The sequence below is a fragment of the Tubulanus polymorphus genome, chromosome 5 (genome assembly GCF_964204645.1).
Source record: "Tubulanus polymorphus chromosome 5, tnTubPoly1.2, whole genome shotgun sequence".
NCBI classification, from domain to species: domain Eukaryota; kingdom Metazoa; phylum Nemertea; class Palaeonemertea; order Tubulaniformes; family Tubulanidae; genus Tubulanus; species Tubulanus polymorphus.
Genome location: NC_134029.1, coordinates 21,155,415 through 21,173,524, shown reverse-complemented (window position 1 = coordinate 21,173,524; position 18,110 = coordinate 21,155,415). Strand labels below are relative to the sequence as shown.

The 18,110-nt window shown below is 37.4% G+C and overlaps 1 protein-coding gene across 1 annotated transcript; it reads left to right on the top strand.

Annotated features, from left to right (window-relative positions):
- The first annotated feature begins 351 nt into the window (after positions 1-351).
- On the top strand, positions 352-17,966 carry LOC141906309 (von Willebrand factor A domain-containing protein 3B-like). The gene is made up of 37 exons (XM_074795555.1): positions 352-497; positions 592-673; positions 1,205-1,289; positions 2,201-2,419; positions 2,498-2,589; positions 2,892-3,142; positions 3,344-3,503; positions 3,599-3,667; positions 3,752-3,852; positions 3,935-4,176; positions 4,257-4,459; positions 4,804-4,958; positions 5,104-5,242; positions 5,326-5,556; positions 5,848-6,030; positions 6,336-6,466; positions 6,552-6,724; positions 7,319-7,447; positions 7,555-7,606; positions 7,713-7,869; positions 7,951-8,072; positions 8,148-8,198; positions 8,285-8,624; positions 11,564-11,812; positions 12,375-12,504; positions 12,588-12,712; positions 13,242-13,382; positions 13,462-13,559; positions 13,644-13,709; positions 14,137-14,404; positions 14,494-14,655; positions 15,143-15,440; positions 15,525-15,653; positions 15,749-15,870; positions 16,456-16,714; positions 17,214-17,448; positions 17,536-17,966. The coding sequence occupies exons 3-37, from the start codon at positions 1,241-1,243 to the stop codon at positions 17,714-17,716; spliced, it is 5,712 nt and encodes a 1,903-aa protein (XP_074651656.1). The 5' UTR covers positions 352-497; positions 592-673; positions 1,205-1,240; the 3' UTR covers positions 17,717-17,966.
- The last annotated feature ends 144 nt before the right edge of the window (positions 17,967-18,110 follow it).

The window sequence follows — 18,110 nt, the reverse complement described above, 5'->3', positions numbered from 1 at the left end:
TAAATAAGTATATCAATTGCATCATTTTCATTTTGTGATTAGCCTAATTTGTATTCAAGCATAATAAAAATATTTGAATTGTTTGGCAGGTGCGTGCCAGAGCATGTCTCGATGATGTTCGAATCCCAAAAAAAAAACATTTTTTATATACCGAATTTTCCATTAATCTGTACGCTTCTGTATCAAAAAAACACTTGTTTACACAAAAATTGTATTCTTATTCCTATGAAAATCTGATACAAGGTAATAATATCGCGATTATGCTAAATTTGAACTTAATTTCGGAATCCTCCTATTTACTATATGCAAATACCCGGGATCCCCAGCAACCTGTTGTTTAAATATGGCGGATTCGATGATGAAAAAATTTGACAGCTAGAGCTGCTTTTTGTTTTAACTACATGAATTGAACTTCATAAATTATGTATTTTATGTCCATTTAGATGAATCAGTTCGTGCCTGTTATTGGGATATCATCTATCGTTTTAGAAATCATTGTAAGTACCCTGCTGTGCAAGTGCCAGCATATTTTTTTTATTTTTTTTACAGAAAGAAATTAAATTTTTAATTTTTGATGTACTTTTGCTTTAGGCCTACTTGCACTACACTTGGTCTCACGTAGTAAGTTTTGTCTACTAAACTAGTGTCAACTGGGATGTCATTTTCACCACTGGTAGGCTATTTAACCCCTGAAATTGTTACCCTAGCAGGTATTTTGCCAGCTGTGTATGTTGTTGATGTTCTCTTCACCCAGCCTAGCTAGCAGTTCTGGAAGTGGTTTTTGTATCCACATTGATCTAGGATGTCACTCCTAGTTGTACCCAAGGGCAAGGTTCTTGGGGAAATGTTCTCTTTCCTAGTACAGATATGTTGCCTATGTCTTGATTATCAATAAGATGACTTCACCAGGATTCGAACCAAAGCGCTCTCAGTGATCTCTCCAATGAGTCCAAAACTCAATTCACTAATAAGCCATGAAGACAGGACCCTTCTGACCAATGCTATGGTGGCACTGTCCACTGACTGATTCAGTGATTGATACCCTAAATCTACATAATATGCCCGAAAAACCCAACTTCCAAATAGACTTACTCTTATGGTAATAGCACTAATAAACTCTTGTCATTGCAATCCCTATATAGCAGACTCGGTCTGCGCTGTTGATTTCTTTATATATGTAGGCTATAGATAAGGATATTTTCAGGATAAAGAAACGTGAAAACTTCATCGTCTGTTCATCATGGCGACCTTGGATGTTGATATAATAAAGAAGACTGCATACGGCGAAGGTAAGCTCATCATGAATATTGTTTATCTTTAACCAGACGAGTAAAGATAAACGATTTAAAAGGCTTATAAGTATGTAGGGGCCTGATGGAGGTTTGATAGGTTAACAGGCTAATGAGTCTCATGAATTATGATTCACTCCTTCAGGAAGAGTATCCAGACAGTTAAATAATAGTAGAAACACAACTATCAAAATCTTTGTGATGATTAGATAATTTTTTTGACATATTTCACGGTTCTATCAATTTTGACTCATCTGTTAAGAGTCCTTTTCAAGAAATGAGCGGCCTAATGCCCTCTTAAGGCCTTATGGGCTATTGTTAAGAATTTTGTAGTTCAGAATAGTAACATATATTCAAGTGGAAATCACTATGGTGACTATTAATTAGGTGTTTTTTCAATTCGGGCGGCTCATGCAAAGAGACAAAAGTTCAAAGCTACTTCAAAAAACCTTTTCAAACAATTTTAAATAATTGATAATGGCTAAAGCAGCCTACTAGTGTGAATTCACCGAGTTATATAATGAGCACATTTTCTGTCTGAAAGCTTCGACCCAATCAAGTAATCATAATACAAAAATAGAAAAAACCAGTTCATGCATTATTTAGGTGGTTTTTGTACCTGTCTATGTGTTTACCTTATTAGCTCCAGGCTATATAGTATAATGCTATGAAAATAAGTTCATTTTGAGTACACCTATGTTTTATTACACAGTCTTATGAGTTTTATGTCATCGCCAGGCTTTGAAGTCGTATTCATGTTTTGAATGTTTTTGCTTCGATGTCATTAAAATATCATAAAAAAACTAGTCTTTTGGCTGTATAGGCCTAACTCAATTTCTCATACTCAATTTCTCTTAGATATAGATCTGAAAATCTTTCAGATTTTACTAACTTTTTTCGTATTATTTCAGGCGACCCGTCATTTGATTTGAATATGACCGGCGCAGCAGACGTTGTCGCCTCCGACGAATTGGTCAATGCGGATTTGCCGCCGAAGAAATCTCGCGTTTGGGAACTCGACGTGCGCGCATTGATATCTAGTAAAAAATGGCTTCAGAATTACGGCTTGAAGAGAAATCGCTTAGATCTGTATCACATATTACCTCAAATAGGATTCAAGCACAATGACGGTAAGAGCTGAGGACCGAGCATCATCCATCAGAGTTTTGATTTCTAAAAACTAAAAATGTTTCAATTTTGTTTTGTAGATTTTGATTTGTTGCTGAGAAAGCCAATCAGTTCTCGATATGGAGATGGATTATTTCAACAGTTGACGAGACAAGATGGAAAAATATTCAATGTAGGTTTTTGACTGTTTCATGGATTGGGTTTCATCTTTTGTTTTCATACTTTGAATCTCAATTTAGGAGAAACGAGGCCCTGAATGGAAGGGGGTTATTCATAAAGAATATTTGAAAAAACTTTGCTGATTTTAAACCTCCCTCTTCATGTATGAAATTTATGCCTTTTCTTCATGAGGAGAAGAGGCAAATTTTTCACTATCCCCAATGTATGTGTATGTACTTGATGAATGGTCCCTAACATGAATCCATAGAAAAATTAAATTTATTAAAAAATTTGCGAAATTCATTTTTACAACAGCTCGTTTGCGGTAAAGAAAAACTGAAACAAATCGAGCAGCGATTGGTGCAGGCGATAGTTCTTTATAAACGTCGTCTGGAATGGTTGACCAGTGAAAGTAGACGTCTGTTCGGCGTTATCCAGGAACATTCGATATGCATCGTCATCGACATCAAGAACATGTCGCCGCAACAGTTCGATCAGTACCGCGCTGCATTGGAACGAGTACTAACCGAACAGGTTTCATTACTGGCCAAGTTTAATCTTATCAGGTAACTATTAGATCTAGTAATGATTTGTGATTCTTTCTGCGCAATTTCGCCAGCATTTCATATTATATAATATTCACCATGAATAAATTTGAAATGAAACAATAAGGAAACTTAAATAATAAAAGAAACTGCCACTATAGCTATTTCTGCTCTTAGTTGGTCAAACGTAAACGGTCTGTATTTGATTTTGTTAAATTTCAGAGCTGCAGAAGACGTGATTACATTTAAAGATGCCTGCGTACCCGTTACTCAAAAATCAATTGACGAAGGAATTGAATGGATCTGGGGACTGGATAGGTTAGAATGTGTTGCTAAAACGGCTACCTGCGAGGCATTGAAAACTGCATTTGCCGATAAGAATGTAAGCTATTTTATTTGGCACAATGACGTAAACATACCGTAAGCTCTGTTGAAATGTTTATCACATCTAATTTGTTGAAAACTTTTATTTTATAGCTCGAATCGGTATACTTGTTTACAGAAGGTTCAGCATCTGATGGTTCTAAACGAGTTCTCCAGGAAAAGGTAAAATAGTCAAATGATATTTTAGCGACTTGAACAATACATTTTTCTAAACGAAATCCGAATTATTTTCATCTGCTTTTGCAGCTTAATGGAGGTCCTCTACCCTTACACATTGTTTCATATAACTGCAAATGTTCAGACACGATTCAATTCCTGCAACACCTCGCAAAAACTACCGGTGGAAGGTAAGCATAGTGCGAGGTGGAGTTGACATTTTCTGTTTTATTTTTAATCATCTTTCGCTAATTTCTTATTTAACTCTGTCAGATTTCACGCGTATTCGGTGATAATGGAGATGGATTCGTATGAAGGATTACCCGTCGATCCGAACACTTCGAAAACGAACATCGTTCTGAAGAAAAAGCTTTACGGCGGCGTACCCGCTGGCGCCGGTTGTCGCGAAGATGTCATTCTACTGTTCGAAGAACTGGAAGAGGCACGAAACACGCTTTCGCAAATTCAGTCGATTCTTTCCGACTTGCCAGATCCGAAAACACCGCTGCCAGCAGGTAGATTTTCATATTCGAAATAGGCAGCGTAATTTCTTCTAGAATCGAATGTTTCTGAAATTATTTTCAAAAAATTTTAGTCAGTGCGGATGTTAACAATGTTCAGACTACAGTGGAAAACAGAGAACAGTATATGGCGTCGAAGGAATGGTTAGAAACACATGGCATTAAAGCTAAGAAACTAGGCTTCTACGACGTACTCGGCGGCGTCGCCTTCAAACATTGCGACGGTATCGTCGGTCTTAAGGACCCTCCGGCTAGAACTGATGAACAAACCGATGCGGTAAGAAAGCTTTCAATGCCTTTCAGCTTTTTAAACGCGCAAGATAAAGGATCATGGTGGCCTATCAACTGGAATTCAGGAAAAGAATTTTCTTTTTAAAAAAGTCAGGGGATAGTCAGGGAATTTTTTTTAGAAAAAGCTAAACATGAAGGAAAAGTTGGAGAAAGTTGGAGAAACTTGTTGGTTGCATGTATAATCAAAGTTTCCATTTATGTCTTGACTATGTTAATTGATTGGATTCTTATCTGGTCAAGTCGGGAATAAATGGCGTGGAAAAATCACCGTAAAAGCAGATCAAATGAAATTGGCCACCCTGGAAATGCGGTATCTTATTTCTGTTACAGATTCCGAGAGATAAACTCGTGAATGCAAAATATTGCGATAAATTCGCGCACGTCAAATGGCGAGACGGTCGTATAGTGCACGTGCAAGTCACGCAGGAAATCTATCGTAACTACGAACAAAGAATGAGTGTGGCCATCAACAACATTGAACAGAGGTAACATTTTACAAGCGGGATAGTTAAAAAATCATATAATCAAAATATTTATATCTCAACAAACTCATCTTTTCCCGTCTTATAGAATCTATTATATGATAGTATATCGTACAAATATATATACCAGTACTGAATATATTTGCAGAATTGATTGGTTACAACAGGGTAGCAGGGCTTTGTTTGGAACGGTGATTGAAGAACAAATATACATAATCGTGGACACATCTGGTTCTATGGAGCCGAGTATGGATTTTGTCAAAGATAAGATGTATATTTTGATGCAGGTAAGTATCCTCACGGGGTACGTGTATATTTTTGAATTCCGCATCGAGATATTGAGAATTCTTTGATTATCTATTTTTCGTAGGAACAACTGCGTCATAAACAGCGTTTTAATATATTAGCGTTTAATAGCCGGGTTTATCCGTGGAGAGATCGACTCGTTGATGTATGCGAGAGTAATTTACAAAGCGCTTGGCAGTGGGTGAAAGATTTGACGTGTCAGGGGTCCACGAACACTCTAGCCGCTTTGAGATTTGCCCTGGCTGACCGCACAGCGCAGGCGATTTATCTTCTAACAGATGGCAGACCGGATCAGGTAAGATCGCACACCCGACAACGGACTACTATTTGAGAGTAGTTCTTACTGTGCTCAATTACTTCCCACAATATCTAAATAATCTCGAAATCAGAATGATTTCTAATTGATTTTCAATTAACTATCTTGTGCTAAAACTACCACAATTAGAAATATCAGGTAGTCTGATCTGAGATTGTGTCACTAATTCTTGATTTCATAACTTAACATTTTATGACTGCCAGTATACTGAACTATAGGAACTGTCACCGGTTGCAGTATTTAAACATTCTTCGAAAATCTACCTTTCAGATTCCGAAGTCGATTCTAGCCCAAGTACAGCTGAAGAAGTCGGTTCCCATCCATACGATATCGTTCAACTGTGCCGACGCGGAAGCTAATAAGTTTTTGTGTCAATTAGCGAAAGATACGAATGGAAGATATCATTATTATTCCGAACATGGAGAAGATCCTGAAGGCCCCGAACCCTGGGAGGTGAGTGAGTTCAAATCATCAAAAACATCATCTATCTAAGACTTAAGTATATGACATCATTTTCCTCAGCAAATTTTAAACCGTTATTTTATCTTTAAATCAACTGTACATAGTTTGTCTTAAGCTGTAACTATGTGAGTATTTTCGAATGTATTCAACACAGAGCATGTTAGCTTATCACCCTTTTACAGAAGTATCTTGAGTATGACTATCGAGAAGGCTTCATAGAAAGAATATCAGCCGGTTATCTAAGAACCTTTGCATTGTTTGTTGAACAATTTTCTAATTGTTCTATTTCGATTCAGAGCGAAGATATTCAGGTGTTAAAGGATGAGTTGTGTAGAGCGAAAGAATATTTAGGAAAGATTTCGCAACTGCGAGATGAATGCATTGCCTTAGCCTGGAGACGAGACCCGGCATCTAGACAAGTTCACAAGTAAGCCACCCGATGCAATAATTCAATGTGCCGTAAAAAACGAAATTTTTCTTTCTAATTCATGGATTTTTTATTGGAATTTTAGGGGTGATGAAGATATAGGCGAACGGCCGAAAAGTTCGCCCGGTTTCCGAGTGCCGACGATGTCGCATCAAGCACCGAGACCATCCTCTAGTGCCGGCTATCATCCATCTCCTCATGCCAGTCACAGGAAACCAATGATGGCCAAGAAAGTAAAAAGTCCAAGACGTATCAGCAGTAAGTAGATATATGTATATTGAATACTTAGAAGGAATGAAAGATTTTCGATGGACTATTATTGAATGTATCCTCTATTTTTACCAGGTGCAGAATTCTTTCGTCCGAATGTGGCAGGTATAGATGTGTATTTCGATCGAAAGCGTTTTGTACATAACATGTGTATTTTTCCCACAATTAATCTTGTTTTTCAGCCTTTTCACTCCCATGTAAAACACCACAGTCTAACTGAACTCACATTCGATTTTATCTATCTTTATGATACAGTAAATCTAGCCTAACTCGGACAAGCAATGGCAAAATTGGTCTGAGCTAAGCTGAGTTAAGAATAGGAAAATAAGTTAGGAAGTCAGGATATTTCATTTTTGCCCAAATTAGTCCAACTTGGCCTTGTCTAAGTAAGGCGAAGGTTACTGTACTCTAATTCTTTAGTATCATGCACAAATGTCCAACATTTTACATTTCACGATTTGCACACCCGCTGAAAAATTTAGTCTGTATTCCGCAACCGCACAACCTTGTTGTTGTACTCTTTTTCTTTACACTAGAGGATTTTCGATGATTACCCCTGGAAACATTACTGTTTTTCTACAGGTCATACAAAAACCAGTTTGTTGAGAACACTGTCAAGTAGTGGTCGATTCTCACCCGATGCTTGGCTTTTACCGGAAACCAGAGAGATATTTGACCGCCAGTGGGAAAGACAACGAAAAATGCAAAAAGGTATAGAATCTACAATGAAATAAGTTTGGTGATTATAGCCCTTCAAGGGTTCGGAAAAAACTTCCATCTATTCGTATCATTTGATTCATTTCTTATTTATCCCTCAGATACAGAAAGAAAGGCAAAAGCAGAGGAGAAAAGAAAAAAGAAAATGGTCGAGTAAGTATAGATATTCCGGTATATCACGATATACTGCATGATATTTCATTCATTTATCACAATGAATAAATTATGATACACTACATAAAATCCTCTGATATTTCAGCCCACTGACCATGTCTTCGAGACAATGGTTGCGAAAGCACGGTCTCGTTGCCAAAAAACTGACCATACTGGACGTCCTGGCGCCGACGATGATTCCTCACAGACCGAAATATGTACCAATTATCGATAAAGAAGTCGTAGCTAAAGTCTTCGATGATGTAAATATTGGGGCGATTTGAAGTCATAATTGGTCATCATTGATGCTGCTCAAGTTTAATTTTCTTTTATTCATCTCGCAGATTCTGCCTTTCGCACACACCACATCCAGCGGACAGAAATCAATGCAGCTCATTAATCCGAATGCTGTCGACTTGAATCTTTACGAAACTAAATTGACTAAAACCATCAAACTGTATCAACGGTAGGTAGTGCTCTGTTGTTCAATATCACTCAAATGTATGAATGTCTGATTTTCTTCTCGGTTTTGTCTTTATAGGCGATTGGGTGCTGTCATTTGGAAAGCTTTGCCCAAATCGCAAAAAGAGAGGTAACACATGAACATCATTAGAACTTAATACATATTTGAAAAGCTCTTAAATCTATAAAGTATATTTTCTATCTTGTGGTTTTTAGTTTCAACAGCGACAAGCCAGTCCCGTTCGTGGAAAACCGAAAAGAACTGATAAACGCGTTGGAGAAATGCGGCTGGCCGATTTCTGAATTAGACATAACGCTGCTGGAGGATGAAATCGAGCAGGCGGAGAAATATCTGGCGCAATCGCAGAAACTACGCGAAGCCGTGAAGAACAGCGATATCGCCGAAGAGGATGAAAATCTCCGAGAATCTTCTTCGTCGTCGGATGAAGAGGAGAAAGCCGATGCCGAAGACGCCGAGAAAGAAAGTATAGCGAGTTCGCGAAGTTCGTCGGCTTCCTCGATGAGATCGTCAGTATCCGAGGTCAGTGAATCAAAGTAAACATTGTCGCGAGTGTTACGAGGGTATCAGCAGTCTTTATATCTATGTGCAAATAATGTATATTTGATTCGATAAAAACAGGTTCACTTAAAACCCTTTCAGTGCATCTACACTGCAGTGCAGTGTATAAATTAGTGATGGACCTTGCTAGTACTCCGCATCGAAGTGTATCAATCTGATTGTCAATTCATACAGTTATTGAGAGATGGCGGTCAACTAACGATATACCAAATGCGGTGTAGACGCACTTTGGCTGTATCCCTGTTATACACAACACACTGGGGCCGAATTTTTCAAATATTTTAATCATCTCCAGCACTTAAGGGTGAAATCAGCCAGCACTGAAAGGGTTAATACATACCATATATAATGTAGAAGGTCCGCACAGCCTTGAAATCTGAATATACCGGTATATTTCTCATTTTACTTCACGGAAAATTACTTAGCAGGAATAAGCTTTCAAATAGAGCTACCATAAATGGTTTTCGTTCATTCAGGTTAGAATCAAATAGATGTTTATTGACTATTCTCAACAGCTATGTTACACTTTACTCCAGCTTCTCTCAACAGCTATGTTTCACTTTACTCCAGCTTCGTTCACTTATGAGAGACACATAACGCAGGCGTTCACTAAATACTGAATAACTACTTCGTTTATCAGAATTTTGCTTCACCTTTTGCCTATTTGCCTACATCTCGTCCCAGGATTCTTTCATATTTTTTATCTCATTTCTTTTTCTGTCACCTTGTTTTCGCTCCTATTCGTTTTCTATGCCGGATGCTTCCTATTTAAGCTCATATTTAATTTGCACCTTTCACATGATAATATGCTTCTCAGTCAACACCAATCTCAGTCTATATTCTTTAGTTAGTGTGCTTTATAATGGAGCAGAGGTATTGAGATCCTTCAGAAAAATTTTCTGTTTGTAGGACTCTTGATATTGTGGGTACTCGGTTGTAATTGTCAGCACTGGTATTACGATCTAAGTTGACATTTTTATACCCTGAGAGCCAAAACCTTAATCTGTAATATAACTCGCTATTGACATCTTCCATCAGCATAAAAGCTGAAATAAAGATCAATGCCTTTCTCAACACATACAGCCTTGAAACAGTTCTCTCACGTATAATGCATTTTAAATACTTCACCAAAATGCTTCTTACACTTATTGGTAATATATATATACCATAGTAAAGTTACATGTACTTATAAATCATATAAATCAATGCTTGAATTTATATTTTCATCTTAATGTATAAAAATGTGTGATATATTAAGTAGATATAAGATATTTTTGATATTTATCTTGTTTTTTGTTGAGATTTAATCAATCGCCGTCCAGAAAAGGTTATTGCGAAATATCCGTCCATTTATTTTGTTTGTTACAAATTTGTTATAAATCATAGATTCATAAGTTTATTATTAAGTTACTGGTATTTAGAGATTATATTACATTCTTTATGTTAGAGTTGAATTAAGCCGTTGCGTAAAATAAAATCGGGACATATTCAATCATTGTTTCGGTATGGTTTTGACAAGTGTAATATTTGTGTACGAAGTATAATGTTTTAATTGTTGCATGTACAATTCTGGCTTTTAAAGTAAAAATGTTGAATCTTGATGTGATGTTGCATCAAATGTTGTCTTGCCTTTACCATCAGCTAGGTGTACCCTAGTTTGTCCATTGTTGTCCATTGACTGTGATAAAAGACAAAAGTTTGTCCTCATATCAATAACCGGGTAATAAACCTTCCATTCATTATGGAATTATTGCGTTTTAAGCTAAGTGAGACAACTAACCATGACATTTTGAAAAATAGATCTGCTCATGAAACTCAAATTCAAAATAAAATGATCTCTAGTAATGTTATCTAAAAGATGTGGTAAGGACAAACAGAATTTTGCATGACATTTTTTTGTAGTTTGTATCAAATTTGTTATGTTATATCAAAGCTTATTAGCAAAAATAAAGCACGCATATATGTCTGTTAAATTGTTTTGAGAAGTTTTTTTCGATTGGTGGAATTGACTGAGAAGCATTTCTCTTTCCCTCTCCTCCCCCTGTCTAGTCTCATGTTCAGGTCTTGTCTCGTGCATTTCTTTCAAAATGGAAGCTGGCTACTTTATAAATGGAGGAAAACGACATGGCAGACGCGACTATGTTAGATCTGACTTCCAAATGGGTGTATATGGACTGAACAAATATGTTATTCCAAAATTGTGCAAGAGATCCAATCTTACAAGAAGTCTGGGTCATATTCATTCCTGTCAAGTCTAATTCTTATCGCGATTTACAATTCAACTATCACAATTTAGATAAAAGTCTTTAAACTTATGAAATTGTCATTAGCTATTTCCGCGCATACAACTATAAAAACAAATGAAAGAATGTTTGGTCGAAAATGTCAGAAATAATACGTGCTAATCCGTTGTGTGCGTAGAAAATATTCTCAGGGATTGAGTACCGCCTGCTGTTTCATAAAATAGCTGTATAGCGCTGGTTGTTTATTACAATAAAGACTGAAGTCCTACGTTGTGAAGTCATACATGACTGCACGTATACCGAGCGCCTACTAGAGAACGGGGTCGTTATTCATTATGCATAGATCATTATTCTCTCAACAACGCCTGCTAAGTTACGATATTAAAAACAAATCAATACATTATTGGCGTATGTGTATATATATATATATATATATGTACATATTGATTGATCGGCACTAGATAATTTTGGATAGACGATATATCCGATCTCAGATCACGGCAAATCGGAGTTTCTGTTTATGTTTTTGTCGTAATTCCAGCAGGTATTATATACATTTTAAGTATAAATTTAGACTTACAGGTCATATACGTAGTCTTCGTGAGAATTCTGTATCAAATTGTTTAAATACATGTATACGAACCTGCCTCTCTTATAATGCTTGGATTACCACAAAAACCGTGTGATATTCGAGTTTCAAGGACGGCAAATCTTATCGAGTCTGTGAAATCAGTATTAGAACGTCCACTATTTGACAACGGACAATTTAAATGTTATTTACCGATATTGAAGAATCAGGAATTCGTCGATAGTCGAGATAATAATCGCGAATCTCAGCGAACAGGATCAGGCAAAATGAGGAATCGGAAATTAACTGATAAAAATGGAACGCTGAGTACTGTTTCAATCGAGAGTTCGCAGGTAAAAAAAACATTCAAAATTTCACTTTTTGTTTTCTAATTATACACTGCCATCTAATCAAGAACTTGCGTATCATTAACACGCATGTCTTCGCAATCTGAATAATTCATTTATCGGTTCAATAATACTTTGCGGTAATCATTTGGAATGATTACAGCACAGTTACTGATTGAGTTCTGAGTTTGTTAGATGATATTGTGAACCACAGTCGCTAAAACATGGTATGTATCCGTATTCAGGGGTTTGTGGTTCAGGTCTAGCGTTTGGTGCATCTACATTCACTTGATGGTAGATTGTAAAACTTTTTAGATTACCGATAATAAAGGTTGTACATGTTCTTTATGGTTATTTCTGGCTGGCAGTACACATTATTAGCGGCCATGTAGGCAGGAGATAAACAACATTGTAATGTTTATCACAAATATCGATGTCGCTAAGGGAACACTCTATTACATTTTGTCCCTTTGTCACAACATATCGTAGCTTTACATCACATTCGAATAGGTTTTTTTCACCTCTCGTATCGTGCTATATAAAACGTATGCATTCTCTCATTTCTCAGGGAAAGGAAAATCATAGCAAACCGACGAATAATGTTACATCTGCGACAAAACGTGACAAATTGAAAGTAGATCCATTGCGGGGACAGTCATGTGTATCTCGACATAGTACTGATGGCTTGTATTATCCAGGTAAACTGAAACATTGCAAATAAATGGTTTCAATAATATTCATTCTCGCATGCTTAAAACGGGCTTCACGATCTTCGCTTTAGGGACTGTTATAAAGAGTACGGATACCAGGCACGCGCTGGTGAAATTTGATAAAATGGGCAAATGTGTAGTACCGTCGAGGTTTATTATACCAACTGGTGGAGCGGTCGCCTGCCCAATGTTACAGGTATCTAAACAAAAATACATTCGTATTTTCAGTTGGCTAATTTGATTGCAACAGACTTCACTATTGAACGATATCTACTGCAAGCTTTTGAGGATTTAAACATGATTTCAGAAACAATTGATTCTAAGCTTATTCTACTCTCATTGTTCTCCACCACAGGTTTTAGAGGGGCGACCACCCCTTCCATGTTCACATCCAACCCTGAAAATCAGCCACCCCTTGAGCTATAAAATACGGTCTATAAAAATTCGGCCGAGCAAATGCCAGAGTTACTTGTCAATTTAGTGACTATTATATACCTGACCCCTTATGAAATATCGTCTGCCCTACCAGAGTGGATGCCAATGTTCTATCAATGCTGATAATTACTTTGAAATATATCAAACTGATGTGAGAAATAGAAGATTACACCAAAATTAAGCTTAAATTTTCTGTATTTTGGGGGATCGAAAGACTAGCTACTTCAGCAGCCACGATGTCATACACTAAACAAGAGTTAACGAACAGCGTGGATCGATTGGTATTTCAGATAGGTGACTACGTCTTAGTGAGAGCTGTCAATATTGACTCGAATAAGGAATGCTATGTACCAGGTATAGTCAGGAACACGCCATTCAGAGAACAAGGCCAGACCAGGTTCTACACAGTTGTTTTCTATACAGGACAAAGGGTATGTGTCTCATCAAATTCGGCTACTTTTTCGACCAGCGTTTGACGTCTAATTCGTATAATGGTTTTCCATTTTTCAGACAACTGTACTCCGTAATTCGCTAATCAAAATAAGCAAATCAAGATTCAGTTTTGCGATTCGGTTCTTAAAAGATTCCTACAACACGGATGATGAAAAGTGAGTACTCATGTCCGATTTTATATGATTTTGCGAGTAATCTCTTTCAACTCAACCACAAAATCTGCTCTGATTTTTCCACAGTTTCAAAACGGAAATTCACCCGTATAAAAATCCGAAGGCACCTCAGAAAAACAAGACTAAGACCAAGTAAGATTCTTATATCACGAATGTCTTTAGGGTGATGTAATTTCCGAGCGCTTGCCTATGATATAATTCTCTGATCGCTCAGGAAATACTGGAATTTTCATGCTCCGTGTGAATCAGCCAGTCATTAATCCATGAAATCCTGATTAATGACATCATCTCCGCATAGAAAAACAGGGAATTAGAGGCCTAATCTCATATTATTACTTCATATACCCCCCCAGATTATGAAATCTCATTCAACCGCGTTTTGTGTTCATTTACAAGATTTTGTGCAGTACTGCTGCACGCATGAAAGAACGATCTAACGTTCGATATTAATGAATTAAAACGTTAGTTACGGTATTCGAGATTAAAGAATTTTACATAGACTACGTTCGATATATTTGAACTGGTGACGTATACATGTACGTGTTTTGGTTCTACACAGATCATCTAGAGGACGTGAAGTTGATGGAATAATGAATGAGGCTCGGTCAAGCGTATCGGAATATACGGAATCAGATATGACGCCAGAGCACAAGAAATCTATTACGGACGAATCGACGACTTCAGAGAGAGATCACAAAAAGTCAAAGCGAAGAGATATTTTGGTCGACCCAAGACATTTGGAGATATTAAAAGAGCAGCTGAATCGCTTAGATGAATTACAACACGAATTAGAGCAACAGCAACGAAAACAGGAACGTCGCCAAAAGGTAATTACAATCAACCTAACGCATTGATGTGCTTTTATTGTGAATTCATAGTTCGGTTTATCTCATAAACTTAAAAAAATCCCGATTAGAAACTTCGCCAAGAAACCAGAAAGCTGGCTAAAGCTCAACAAAGTTTCGCCGAGGAACAGGCTCGCAGACAAGAACAAACCGAACGGAAACTACTCGAAGAACATCACAAGTTGCTGAAGAAACAAGAAGAAATCTTGGAAAAGTATGAAGAGAATCAAAAGGTCAGTGAACAACTCAACAACCGTTTAAATGCAACAGCAGGGTCCCTACTGATCAGTCAATCCTGGATCGGTCATTCCTGGACCGGCATCAGGTGAAATAAAATCCTGGGGCTGGTTGCATAGTCATGGCTGAGACTTAAGACCATTCTAAGACCAACTTAGTTCTATAGCCAATCTAACAACTTAAGACCAGTCTTAAGATTTAAGACCACTTTTGGACTTAAGTCACGACTGTGCAACTGGCTCAGGTCCCAACCTGTACTGATATAGGTTTAGTCTACTCTACAACATTTCTAATTGCCAATTTCTCAAAATTGAAGCAATTTTTTAAAAGTTTTGGGTGTTTTGCTCAAATAAAAAGAGTTCAAGCACAAAAGTATTTCCTGTTTAGAAAGAGTAGGGAGAAGGAATCAAGGAGTTGTAGGGACCCTGAACGGTGATTTCTTCGACGGCATTCTAATAAGATCCTTAAATTAACATCTTCCAGAAAATTAACGAATCCGACAAATTAACTCAGGCTGAAATTATGAAGCTCTTAAACGAAAACAAGTCGAGTAAGAAGTTTCGCGATGAACGAACGAAAGATTGGGTGTCGGACCAAAGTTCACCGCGAGTAGATTCAGTTGCTGAAATCGGTGATGAAGTCGCCTTGAAAAAAGATGCCGAGTCTTCGAAAGTCGTCACGAAAGACAAAGATTCTTCAAAAGGGATACAACGCCCAGTGAAAAACAAGAAAAAGTCGAGAAAGAGCAAGAATTCACCTGAAAGAGATTTAGATAAGAAAAGTAAGTCATTGAATGTAATTGGCGAATCCATGAACTAAAACAAAGTCCATGGTCAAAACTGTTATTGACCTATGTTTTCTTTAGTAGCTGATAATGAAACCAGTGAGACACCGACATCAACGGTACAGTTAGAGATGAGACTTGCGAATCTACCGCTGAAAGAGGGTGAGGAGGTGCTAGCACGCTGGTCGGATGAAGGCTGGTATTATCGAGGTAAAAACACGTCGCTGTCCTCCACAGCTACGACGCTCAAATTTTTTGGCAGAAATTTAGTTTTGATAACGTCTACTTTTGTTTGTTCGCCGTAGGAACAATTGCAAAGGTATATAAAGATAACCTGTACCTGGTAGAAGATGCCTGCAACGATTTGGAACAGATTTGGAGAGAAGATATAATCGCCGATGCCGATGATGCGGATCAAGTTATTCAGGTATTTCACAGAAAATCTTTTGATTTAGTAGTAAATTTCATCCCATTCATAACAATTATGGCAGTTTCTGAAGTGGAAGCTTGAGACAAAACTCAGGTTAGACCCAAAGTTCACTTTTTAACTCTGTTGAATAGCAGCCAGTTCCACGATCATACTTCAAGTCATGACTATGGAATCAGCGCCAGGATTTCTGAACCAAGGCATGGATTCACACCTGCTGGCATTGCTAGATTAAGCCATTTTTGCTGTGGCTGAGTATAGTGATGCAACCAGGTTCGAATCCCTGCCAGGAAAGTCTGGGACCAAGTTCAGTCGACTTCCCTCAAGTCGGATCTTTTGGGACAGTAACAATGTGTCCGATTTGAGTGATACCCGAGTTGGATGTTATGTATTTCATATAGTGTCACAAAAGAATATTTCAAAAATTACCCAAGTTGAACGGTTATCTCCAAGTTGATCAGACTTGAACGGAGTCTACTGTATAAGTATCCATAAGTAATAAGTAATAATGAGTACTAGGTCCTCTAATAGCTGATCGCTCATATCTAACAGAATTGAAAATAATTCTGCATTTTCACACTTCAGATAAAAGATACGGTGATCGGACTACATCCGAAATATTCGTACAGTTACGCTCCGGGAGTCGTCCTTGACGTGTTTCCCGATTTATCGTTACTCGTGCGTTTCTACGACGGGATTGAGTCTCATCTGCTGCGCGAAGACGTCTATAAGATACCGACGGAGAAATTCGACAAAGACGTGAAGTTCATCGTCGAATGCGAAGAGAAATGGATCGGTCAAGCGGTCATCGCTAGGAACGACGACACTGGTGCTTATAATCTAGGTAAAAATATTTCAAATTATAAAAGAACGAATTTAGGTGTCTTGTTATTTTATTGTGTTGGTTTTTCAGTAACTTATCAAACTTTAAAGTCTAAGCACAAAGTTTTTTTCAGGAGTAGATTCAGGAATTTTGAATTGGGGACCCAAATTCAGGCCTAGTCGTATTCTGATCATCTAGAGTGATCCTAGAACAAAATGAGCAGTAATAATTTGCGACTGTTATGTGTAGCTGTATAAAACCAGGTTTTGAAAATGTTGGCAAAAGATAGGGGGCCCACACCGCTTTGACCCCCATCCCTGATTTTCGATGAGTTGAAAATAGTTTATTCTTTTAGAAGTTCATCTAAGAATTCCTTGCTCACTGATACTCGCAACCAACCAAGCTATCTTACATGACTTCAATTTCCAAATTGAATCAACAACTGCTTGAATCTCTAACATAGCTGTGATCCGATCCATTAGTAGGATCTTAAACTTACGTTCGTATATTCTATTTCTAGCTTCCGTAAAAGAGCGACTGGATTGCGGTAATGAATTCGTTCTCGTTTGGGCAGACGGCAGCGAATCGGAGCAATCGGCCTCGTGCATATTCGGGCCGTTCACGAAACGTCATCCGCTAACCGTCGGTGATAAAGTACTCGCCGTGGCAGACGAACAAACCTTGACCTATCTACCAGGACGAATATCTACGATCGCCATTGACAAACTCGCCATCAGATTTTGCAACGGCAAAAAGTAAGATCTGAGACCAAACTCTAACGAATTAAACCCGAATCTTATCAAAATCCGAGTTATCTAAAATGTTTTTTAACCTAATTTCAGACGCGAAAATTTCGAGCCGATGCAAGTTTTTTGGTTGTCAAAAGATTTCTACAACAACGCTACGATGTATTTCAAAAGCAAAGAAAACCTACCGACGAAACTAGAACATGCTATCAGCATAGATTCCCAACAACCGATCACATTAGCCTATTCTTCTATTTCTGCTGGCAGGAATTCTTAATTTACCTCATTTATTCTAATCATTTGCTGAATTGATTTCATCTAATATATAAAGACTGTGATAAAAAGATAATTTACAAAAATTTATATTTGTAGAATGTTTTACTTATGGATTTTACTAGATTTTACTTAATTTAGTTCATTAGGACCATTAGTGATTGCTAGGACCATTAGTGACTGCTAGCCAGCTATGGTGCATATAGTATTAAAATAATCCGTTTATGAATAATGTCCTACATGTATTTTTATGTTGTAAGCTATTTGTTAATTTGTGAATTAAATGTTTTCGGTTTGTACAATACTAAATACGGTATTGTTTGTTTGTCAAATTGAGGATATGATATCTAACATCGCTGAAACATCTTTATCTTTAGTTCCAAGAAGGTCAAGAGAGA

Bases quoted from the DNA above. Each gene is read 5' to 3' on its own strand.
- LOC141906309 (XM_074795555.1), top strand. From the start codon at position 1,241: ATGGCGACCTTGGATGTTGATATAATAAAGAAGACTGCATACGGCGAA. The intron at 3,853-3,934 runs GTAAGCATAGTG...TAACTCTGTCAG, and splicing joins GCAAAAACTACCGGTGGAAG to ATTTCACGCGTATTCGGTGA. The intron at 11,813-12,374 runs GTAAAAAAAACA...CTCATTTCTCAG, and splicing joins TTTCAATCGAGAGTTCGCAG to GGAAAGGAAAATCATAGCAA.